General features: G+C 37.5%; 1 protein-coding gene across 3 annotated transcripts in view; it reads right to left on the reverse strand.

Annotated features, from left to right (window-relative positions):
• acsbg2 (acyl-CoA synthetase bubblegum family member 2) overlaps window positions 1-11,790 on the reverse strand; it is a 28,400-nt gene that overhangs the window by 16,325 nt on the left and 285 nt on the right. Inside the window, exon 1 of one of the 3 annotated variants that reach the window (XM_042417633.1) lies at window positions 9,765-10,198. The exons of 1 other annotated variant lie outside the window; for it this stretch is intronic. Coding sequence is in view for 1 of the 2 variants with exons in the window: in XM_042417632.1 (XP_042273566.1) it covers window positions 3,558-3,564 (7 nt within the window). In the remaining variant the exon portion in view is untranslated. Of the gene's footprint in view, window positions 1-3,557; window positions 3,748-9,764; window positions 10,199-11,790 lie in introns of those variants that run through there. One more of the 3 variants, XM_042417632.1, reaches the window with a different exon arrangement.

The following is an 11,790-nucleotide window of genomic DNA, read 5'->3' on the forward strand; positions in this document are numbered from 1 at the left end:
CCTTTGCTCCTTTAGTCTAATTGCAGCAAAGTAACCCACACCAATGTGTGACTGTCAGCGGCTTGTAGTGCTCACAAGACTGACACCTGAGTGTTTATGGCAGCAGGTCACACTGCTTTTTCTAGCAGCTGTAGTCGGGGTCATGTTTACACATCCGTGTGCAGGTTTCACTGTAAGATCTTACATTTAGATATATTTTATTAAGAAAAAAGACTAAATATTCATGAATGAATACATCAAAAACAACTAACATGCACAAACACGTGACATGCTGACAAAAAAAACCCCACTTGAGGAACCTTTTTGTTTTCGCTACATCTTACTCATGATCAACCTTTATGCCGATTTTATGAGATATTACACAAACATCGTCTTCGCCTACACCACGCCTGTGCTGTTGACAGAATTTGGTTGTGTGGCAACAGTGTGGGGAAATATGGAGCTTAGCCGGCAGAGCGGAAAGATTTGCCACAGATAACATCGTCTTGCAACAAATAATATATAATTGCCTTTTCATGTCCATGCTCGATCAACAAAACACCTCCTAAAAACTGTTTCCCCTGCTCCACCCTTCTCAAAATCCGATGAGGGCCATGTCGAAAATCTGATTATGAAGCCAAAGTTTAGAGATACGCAGCCATGAGAAAATGACAAAGATCAGGGTGGAGGACGGATTTCCAGGAATTCTCCTCCATCAATCATCCCGCATCATTTACATCTTAGCCAGCGTTTCAGTAGAAGTGGAGTATCCTCTTCTGCCTTTTTTGCCATTACCTCATTACAGGAACCACGTCAAAGCCTCCCGAACATAAACCATCGACCGTCGACCACCGTCACAACCACACCTCACTGTTGTTGCCTGGACCCCCCTAACAGGTTTGAGCTGCTGCTGGCCTGTTTATCTAAAAAGGGGGCTGAAAACACATACCAGCGGCTTCATCTGCCTATTGTAGCCTGTCATGACTCGCTGGTAGGGACAATCGGGTTTGGGCGACTGGAAAGAAACAGGCTCCAGAGAGGTCAAAGAGCAGGAACAAAAAATATCTTTCACCCACCCCCCTTTGCAGCAGAGTTTAACACATATTTGCCAACCAAAGCTTCCAATATATAACTGTGGAAACACGTAAAATTGAATCTTCCACGTGGAAATTGTATCTAAAAAATCGTAGGAATGTAATTGCAAGCATTCCTGACGTTCTGATCTCTTGGGAATCAGCAGCCATCACCTCAAAGCATCATAAACCATCACTGTTTACTGTTGTTAAAGAAAATCAATTCTACTTGGAGCATGTGGTGAGCAGCCAGCTGACCCCTCAGCTCCTCGCTACAGATCCTACGGAGGCCTGAAGGTCTCTCAGCCAAGGAGACAGATGTTAAAGGGTGATCTCAGCGCAGCTCACATGACACATGCGAATCTGCCGTTTCTTTCTAACGATCTTACTTCCAACGCAGCTGCAGATTCCTCAAGGACACAGCTGTTCAGTGGATGAGGGTTTTCCAGCAGTATTGAGATGAGTTAAAGGGTGGAGGCAGGCAGATCTTGGATGAACCGGGTTATGTTTTGAGAAGACATTTTAAAATCCTCCTTCCTTTTATTGCTTCTGGCTGTGTCATTGTTATGGGGTTGCTTAGGGGACAGGAAGGGGTGACATGTGTGACACTGATCTTGAGGAAAGGTCTGTCACATGAAATGATAAATATAAACACTAAAGTCTTTTTCCTTGGTTGCTGCATTTCATTTCCCCCTCCTTCCTTCCAAACACTGTGTCCATTTTGGTTTAATGAGCTATCATCACATGAGCCATCATGTTTACACCATAAATAAAGGCTCAAGATGCCTCTGATTTAGCTCTGGCGTGACAACCCCACAATCATCGGTCTCCAGTTGTGACTATTCATCCACAATCTGACTAAAAATAAAAAAATCTCCTGCCTGCTTTGGTAAATCACTTCCAGATTTGATTAAATCCATTTCCTCTAATGGTGTGGTTTACTGGTATGACCCATGTGATAGTGGGCTCCTCTTTCATTTGAACTTCCCAAGGTCTCTTAGAAGAAGGGCTGCAACTATCAATTATTTTCATTATCGACTAAACAGACAATTATTTTCCTCAGTTAATCCATTGTTGATTGGTTTTATCTATGAATTGTGAGAAAATATTGGAAAACCTCCACTATAGTTTCACAGAACTCAAGGTGACGTCTTCAAAATGTCTCTTTTTGGTCGATCATCGGTTCAAAACCCAGAAATAACCAATTTACAATCATATAAAAGAATGAAATGCAGCAAATTCTCACATTATAGAGGCTGAAACAGGCAAATGTTCTGCATTTTTGCTTAAAAATGCTTCAAACAACAATTCATTCTCTGTCTGACAACTAATTGATTAATTCGCTAATTATTTCAGAACTGCTTGGGAACTCTTTTAATTTATTTTACTTAAGAAAGACAGTAAACATGTTTTGCATCCTTTGCACGCTTTTGTGAAGTTTTACCGATCATGTACCACCACAGCTGATGCCAACGATGAATTATCTGATGGATTTAGCACTGCGCAAAGTGACATCATTATTGCAACTGCATTCATGCAATCAAAAGGGGATTATGAATGTAGAGCAGACACCGACACAGCTGTTCCCTTACAGCAACAGTTGCAAAGACAACAACACTGAAATCTTTTGATTACTACAGAAGGAGCCCCCAAACGATCACAACCCCGTCCTCGGCCAAAACTGTGTCTGCCTCAAACCAACACAAGGGACTCTCCCCTGACACAATACCATTAATATACCACAATGCCATGCCTGTAAACTTCAATTAGGGTAATCCCCTGTCAAACAGTACACACAATACTCTACCGCTCCCTCCAGTTTTGTCTCACTGTTCTTAAACATCGTCTCTGAGATGAATTCCTATCAATCAATTCTCTGCATGATCTGCATCCTCAGCCCAGCCGCTGCTGCTGCCTCTGACCAGCACCCAGTAGAGCAGTTTATGACTGGGTGTAATCCTCAGCATCCTCACTGTACACACGCCAAATAAAAGCCGGTTCAGGCCTTTTAAAAAAAAAAAAAAAAAAAAGACAAAACCTTTATTATCTCTTAAATACTGGCTGTCATCTGGCAAATCCACACTGATACTGGTTGGGTTACACCCTTACTGCAAACCACCAGCTCTCCACATGTTGTTGCGAAGGGCGATTGAGCCATATGTTTCATCAAATACACACATTTAATGATGGGTGTTGGTGTATCACAGTAAAGAAAATGAGCTAAAAATGAGCTACATTGAATTATATGGCTGTAAAATTGATGTTAGGATTTTTAAGCCGCCTGATAACACAGGAAATCCCACAATGGCAGAAACCAAGAGGAAATAAAATGATCTTAATTCATATAAAAATCACATTATCACACATTAGATCGCCATAGTTATTTTCTTAAGGATCATTATCAACCAGTTTCCTGACAAACTTGATCTGTGTAAGTGAAAGCTGGCGCTCAAAAAGGTGAAAGGACTACATCTGAGCTACGTGAAATCAAAATTAAATACTCACGTTGCATTGCTGGAAACAAATTCTTCACACAGTTTGGGGTTGTTTTTTTTCAGAAGGTTTTTGTACAATTGTCCACTTTCCTCTTCTCTTTCTATAAATGTGCTGTGACTTCAGTTTGCCACCAAACACAAAAATGCTAACCGCCCACTGTGTCTACAACTTGTGCAGCATATCATTCATTTTCAAACACTAGCCGGCTCCACTAGTCCCTCCCCCTAAAAGACCCCACCCAGACAAGCTAGCCAGCTTCCTCCAGACCACACTACCCCCCATCCCTCCCCCTTCTCCACCCTTAACCATCAACCACCCCAAAGCGAACCTGATTGGCTAAAACTGCTCACACCACAAGACTCATCATCCATATAAGGCCACGCAAGCCAAATGAATAAGGTGGGGGGAAGTGACTGCCAAGGAGGACACACACACACACACACACACACTCTTGACAGATGATGCTATGAAACTAAAACCCATCCCCCTACAGTGAGATACTCCTCTCTCCACACAGTCAAACACACGTTGCAGCTATGAGGTTACTATCGGGCAAGCTGTAGTGCTGCATGTAAAGGTTTCGGAGGACAGATTACAAGAGCAGCTGTGCTCGTTTTTATGACTTTCCACTGTGACTGAAATCATTCTTATGCACACAGCGAGGACGCCCACATCCTGTGACCTACATTATTAACAATATCATACATTGATCTTCCTTCTTCTCATTGTTATCTTCTTTTTATTTTAAGCCACTGTAAACCCCCATTAGGGCTGTAATGTTCATTACTGATCAATCTACAGGTTGTTTTCTTGATGAATCAATTAAACTGTTTTATCTTCAAAATAGATGAAAAACAAAATGCCTGTCAGAGTTTCCCACGCTCCGAAATGACTTCAAACTGCTTGTTTTACTCGACTGACAGTCTAAACCCAAATGATCTTCAGTTCACAACAATATAAAACAAAAAAAAGCAGAAAAATCTCACATTTGAGAAGCTGGAACCAGTAAATATTTAGCATTTCATGAAAAATGATTCAAATGATAATTTTCATCTGTGCCAAACATGCAATATAGTAATTGCTTCAAGTCTAACCCCATTTCAAAATATTAGTGGTGGTCTTAAGTACAAATTTAAGGTACTTGTACTTGTTAAATATTATTAATTTCATACAACTTTATTCCTCTATTTCACTAGTGAAATAGAGGAAGTGAAATCTTGCACTTTGCATCTATTTCGCTGTATTTATCTTAGCATCTATTTATCAACTCATTCATCTTTTACGTCATTTTCAGGCAGAAACATTTCTTGGTTCCAGCTTCTCGAACGTGAGGATTCGCTGCTCGTCTTTATCTTAAATTACAGTAAACTGAATCATTTTGGGGTTAAGAGTAGAAAGTTACTGTTGTTTGAACAAAACAAGCAATTTGAGAGCTCTTTTGCATTGTTTTTACTATTTTCTGATGTCTTACAGACTAAACATACAATTGAATAATCAAGAAAATAATCAGCCATTTAATCGCTAGTTATATAGAAGCTTCAACCATCTACAACAGTAAAATGCTGCCTACACATTAGAATCTAATGATATAATATATAGTAGTATCACAGTCGTAGGAGACATTTTCTGCATTGAGCACTTTTACCTTTGATACTTTTACTTATTCAGCATTTGCAATGCGGGACTTTTACTTGTAATGCAGTATTTTTACAGCGTTGTATTACTACTTTTACTTGAGTAAAGGATCACAATACTTCCTCCACCACTGCAACGTAATATCATACAATGGGTGGTAAAGCTACTGAACAATATATGAACATCACTGACTGCATGCAGCGGGTTTAAATATACCTAAAAGAGTCACAAGCCAAATGAGAAGCTATTGCTGGTAGACTGACAGTTAACAATGTGACTAAATCTCTCCTAAAACTGTTTGCTAGCTTAACTGTAGCCCTCTGAATGAGGATGAGAGCTGTCAGCTTGACAAACCAAGTCAAACCTGTACTTCTAGTTCTTCTCAGGCATGACCTGATATACAGGTTACTAAAACAAAGCCAAATGCAGGAAGAGAAACAGGAATGAAAGAAGAGACTATTACAAAAATGTTTGCTATTGGCAAACAATACATATGACAATGATAATAAAGGCGTGTCAACTGAAAAAAAAAAAGAAAAGCTCATGACCCTTTTTCAAACGTGCCTGCCTCTGAAAGCAATGTGGGTGGGGATTTAGAGCTATAAGATATTTTAATTTCACATTTTAACCTGCAGGTAACTCCAGATGAGAGTAATTTATCAGTGATGTGCTCTGAAACTCCACTAATCATCACATGTAAATAAGCCGCTACTGTTGGACCAGACCGGGGATTTTCTGTCACAGTTTCCCCTACACTTCCTCCTCTAAGGTTCCAAAGGTCAAGTAGCTCAAGTGAGGAGAAGCAGGAAGAACCTAAATTTCCTACTCAAGCTCATTAACATATAACCTATAAAAAACACCTAAAATTTTGCTGAGCCTTACAACTAACCCTCTACATTTAACCCTACAGAAAATCTAAATCCAATTTTGCAATATTTCACTTCAAAAATGAGAGAAAAGCCTGAATATGTGCAGGATATTCATTAAAACGGGTGTTATTTTCTTATGATTACAAGGTTATTTTCATGTGGATTACTTTTCATAAGATCTCACGTGCGCGGATGATCACATGACTTCACAAAATGTGTGCCATCACTACTCTATAGAAAGATCAGTCTCAGCCAATTGCTACGAGAGACGAAAACGCAGAGGCACCACACCACAGCACCACATGACAGCAGAGGCCGGCTCATCCAGTGTGCTCATGCGCGAACGCCGAAATGCTGCAGGATGTGCACAGTGCTGATGCACCCTGCACTGAGGTTACTGTAGGTCAGTAACATCCTCTCTCATCAGATGCTCCCATGATGCATACTTTATATTACGGTGCACTGACTTTTTCCTATGTGGTCACGCATTGGGCTTTGGTGATCAAATATCCCACATAATGTCAAAAGCATCATTAATTAATTATTAATTAGACATTACATCAAGATATAAAAATGAGTCTGGTAACATCTGTAAAGAGTGTATGAGATAATAACTAGACTGCATTACTTCAAAATCTTTAATATTTCTAACTATTTATTTTAATTTATCATAAAATATTCAATTTCATCACCATCTAAATGTTAACCATTGTGAATTTAAAAATCTTGTAACAGGAAATATAAAATAGATAGACAGGGGCAATGACAGTGAGATAAAATAATAATAATTAAAGTACAGTTAAAAGATATGTTAATAAATAAATGATATTTCTAACTAAACTATTTTTGTAACATTAGTGAGGATGACGTCACGTCGGGTTAGCCTTGTTTCTGTAACACAGTGCAATCTTTCACGGAGCGTTTCTTTCATCAGTCTTTCTGAAAAAAATGAAAGCATGTTCCTGGAATTTATTTTCCATATTCTAAGACCGCTCAGCATCCTCTGCAGCGGCTGCCATCAGAAATTTAAACCTTTGTTAGTTAAACTTGCAGTGCGGGACCTTTACATATAAATGAACGTCCGTTACATTCAAGCCCTAGCCAAATGAGTTCACACAATGCTGATTAAGCCCATAACCGCTAGATAAATCTCTCTGTATTTCACAGTATACAGAGTGTCGGTGGAGACATTCCCACGTTGGCCAGATGAATGCATACTGCACATGCACTACAGACTTCCGCCAGCCAAGTGGCAAACTTCCCGTTAGGCCTCTGCTAACTTGAACTAATTTAATTGTGCGGCTCTTCTAGACTTTCCAAATGTTATCGGACCAAATGGATCAAATTCTGATAGTCAAGTCAGTCATTTCGCGGAGGTTGTGTGATGCTCAAAACAATTTATCCACCATTTTACAGACACAAGAGTAGCGACGGAGTCGGCTACAGCGGTGGCTATGACGGAAGCGCCTGTTACTCTCATTGCCAGAAGGGGGTGACATAAGTCCTGCACTGCAGCTTTAAACGTTTTAGTTTAAGTAATTTTTCAACTTTCTTTTTGTAATGTGTGCTGTTTAAAGTCTTGTGCAGCATTCACTCCTCTCTGTCCTGCTGTTACTACAGACATGTCTGAACTAGCCGCAACCCCTCCATTCGTTCATGAAACAACTTTTTTGCAGATGTATTTCTGTGCAAAAGATAAATCATTCATATAAATATTTTTTAATTTTCAAAACTTGACAATTATTGTCATCTTAAAAATTATTCTTTTGTCACACATGACAGGAATACCCCGCCGCGACTGCAATCAGACCCATCTCTATGCAAATGTTAAATTTATATATATATTACAAATATATGTAGTTATTATCATACACAAAGATCAGCAAATATGCTATACAGCCTTGCAAGTTTAACCTCTGGAGAAAAAAAAACACAAAATGCACCAATAAATAAAAATAAAAAAATATAAAAATTAAGATGGTAACAATAATAATAATAATAAAAATGATTCAGTTAACATTTAACCGTCACCAACAACTTGTCAAAGCTGCAACTGCCAGGTGACAGGCTGACACTGGATCTGAGGCAGTTTGGTTATCCTGCATGTTATCAAATGAAATTTAACACTTTAAAGACATGTTAATAAATATTTCAACAAATGTGGGTAGCTAACAATAATTATTGGCCTAACAGAATGTTAGGCGGTTGAATTATCAATAAATCAACACACAGCAATCTTACCAGTAAAGATTTTGTCCCTTACAACTGTTTTTTTTTTTTTGCTTGCTTGCTGCTTTATTTAGCTGGTCTTCTGTATTTGTATCTTCCTGTGTTTGTTCTCTGAACTGTGTTTGGGAGGTTTGAACGATAATGAGAACAGGAACTCCTTCTTTGTGTCAACATACTCGGCCAATAAAGTTCCAATAAGTTTAACACATATTTTTAGATATAGAACTATAAATGTTGCTTACTAAAAGAAATTCAATGTTTTTGTTCCTATAAGAATTTAAATATACATATTATTATATTGTAAAATATACTGTCATATAATAAAATATGATAAATCATATATTTTTTTATTTCTTCCAACACCTGTTCATAGCTACTCAACATTTTCAAAATACATCTCCCTGTGAAATGTTCCTGACTGTTCAGTCCTCAGAGGTTAGCATTCAAGAACTACATTTCCCAGAAGCCTTTGGCAGCATACGTCGAGATATTGTAATAGATACCTATTTAGTTTAGATTATGCATAGAAAACCTCAGCAATAAGATTCAAACTAACCAGGAAGACCAATGAAAGATAAACTTTGGGGAGAGCAAGTTACCGCTGCTGGCGGCAGATGCAAGCTAACGTTATTCCTGCTGTTAGCATTGCCGGTGTTTCGGTTTAACGAGTGACCGTGTTAATTGGTGACTTCCGGCCCAATGCGTCCGTGGTCACCATGGTTGTATGGCGGTTACCAGCGGTTATTCGCAGTAATGGCAGCTGTTGAACAAAGTTCTTAAATTGAATGTTCAACATATATTCGTCTGGTCCTTTTGGTCGCCAACAAGAAGCATTCATCTTTCTTAAAGTTACTTTTAAGTGCGGTAAAAAATAAATAAATAATAATAATAAAAAAAAGATTAGCAGAGCAGCTAGCGTCTTATGACGAATTTGACACTTTTATACAGGGGAATTGGTTGAATATGAGGCACTTTCTGGTTGAGGATAACGGTATAGAAAACTTTGGGCTACGGTTTGTTTGCAACGCTGTAAGAAACGTAAGTAACTACATTTATTGATAAGGCTTTTTTTACGAGGACGCAACAGCGCCAACCATTCGGCTGAGTCACCGGTTAACACGGTCACACGTTAAACCGAAACACCAGTAGTTGTATTAAAAAAATGAGGGAAACCGTGGTTTCTTCTTGTAAATCCCAAACGTTAAAATTTGGTAATAATCTACCGTCGTTAACCGTGAAGTTGATGAAAAGTGCTGAGCAGGAGTGTCCTTCAATCATGATCGCAGTGTGGTTTAACTTTAATTTAGCTTTAACAAGAACAAATATTAGCTTAATTCAACTTAACACATCAACAAACAACACCTCAACTGATTAACTCATTATGTTAGACGCTCGACTGATGTTTAGAAAGTCTGATAAGTGATAACATTTGTCTAAATAAGCAACATAAGCCGGTAATCAGTGAAAAGGTGCCATGACTTACCGCCAGCCACTCCTTCACTTATTTCTGACAGTGGACGTCTGTGGACTTGTGAGTGCTCCTTTCACTGGCAGACACTCAAACTCACTGTGAGCTGGGCTGAATGACTCTGTGACACCTGTTTAAGAGCCAACTGTCTGTTTTTCAGCTCTGGACAGCGCAGTCACTTATCATTTACCCTGCATAACACTGAGCACTGGCATGGCGGGGACTGACAAAGAAAAAACTCTCTATGACAAAGAAGTTAACTTTCTTCAAGGGCTCAACAAACTTGCATTAAAATTTGACAATAACTCTACCTGAGTTTATTTTTCATATTTCATTCATTCAATTAATTGTTCATTTATATATTTTCTGTACATTTAAAGGGGTACTCCAGCAATTTTATGTTGCACCCCCAAGTTGGCTACTCACAAGACATAGATTTTTTAAAAAACAACAACTAATTTATCAAACTAAAAACAGCAGATCCTGACTTTTAGTCTACATTATGGCTCCGAAAGTAATTTCTAGAATGCAGCTCAGTAGCATTTTCCATGAGATTGCCATATTGAAATATATTTAGCTTAAAATACTTGAATAAACCTATAAAATACCCACAATATGTACGTTTTTAAAATTATAGGATGTAAGTCACCCCAGGTTTCACGCTTGTCTTGCCATTAAGCTAAAGTAAACCACTTGTCTTGCGTTTATCAAGAAGACCTGATAAAGTAATCTCTTCAACTGACAAACTGTGACCACCTTGTGACACAATATAGACATATGCTGCCACCATGTGCTGAAAAATATGAAATGCAAGAAGACAAGGCGGGTTGCAGTCTGGCAAGAAGGAACGGAAGTAAAAAAAGAAAAAAGAAAAAAAGCTTTTCAAATTGAAAACAATCATAAACATAAACACAATAACACATAAATAATATGTAAATGTATAAGAATAAGAGGAGGAAACAGTACCTGGAACTGAAAATCACACAGATAAGTAAAAAGAAGGATAAAGCAGGGAGGCGTCTAAATTCAGCAGAAATAAAGAAATATCTGGGAGGAAAAAGGGGAGGTGAAGCTGTGCTTGAAGTAGTTTCAGTCAATAATATTTTAATAAGTTCTGACATCACTTTAATGGTTGCACTACTGTACCTCTTTAGCTCACACGTTATTATATACTTCAGGGTCTAATTTTTGTCATGGTTTCATTTTCTTTTTTTTACTGCACAGTCAAAAGATACTCTAACATTAAACTGCAAGGATGTTGTTTATTTATTTATTTACCTCTAAAACTCAATGAAAATCACAATTTTATTAAGGAAAAATCTATATACATAAATGTCAATTTGATGTGACAGCTCCCAATTTCTCTTCCTTTATACAAATCTATTTATTTTATTATTAAATGTGTTGAAATTACACAACAACAAAAAAGCCTCTCTACAATTAAACACTATCAAATCATTTTTGGACTAATTTATTTATTTTTTCCTGCCTTTTTTCTCTATTTAATATCACCTTTGTGCAACTCTTACTCATATCAGTATTTTTATATGTCTTTATTCTTATTACTATTATTATATCTATATCTTATAACTTATTTTTCATACTTATAAGTTACCTAACATGCTTTATATGTAAAATTTCTATGTAGGCTAATGTCATCACCCTGTCACTTTTGTTGTTGTTGTTGTTGTTGTTGATGTGTTGATTTTAAGAGTGTGTTGACTTTTAAAAAGTCAAAAGAAAAAAGAACTTGCACATAGGCTACGACACATATTTTTTAAAATAAGAATAATAATAACATTTAATTTGTACTGGACTTTTCATTGGCAGTGGATCTCAAAGTGATACATGCTACAGCGTTAAAAACATATAACGCACAACATAAAGAGAATAACAAGAGTTAAGATGAATAGAAAGGTTTTAAAGCCTGTTTTAAAAGAGTCTAGCTAATATATATATATATATATATATATATATATATATATATATATATATATATATCTCAAAAGATAAAAATAAAGTATCTGTATATGTGAATTAT

This window comes from Thunnus maccoyii, chromosome 7, assembly GCF_910596095.1.
Source record: "Thunnus maccoyii chromosome 7, fThuMac1.1, whole genome shotgun sequence".
NCBI classification, from domain to species: Eukaryota; Metazoa; Chordata; class Actinopteri; order Scombriformes; family Scombridae; genus Thunnus; species Thunnus maccoyii.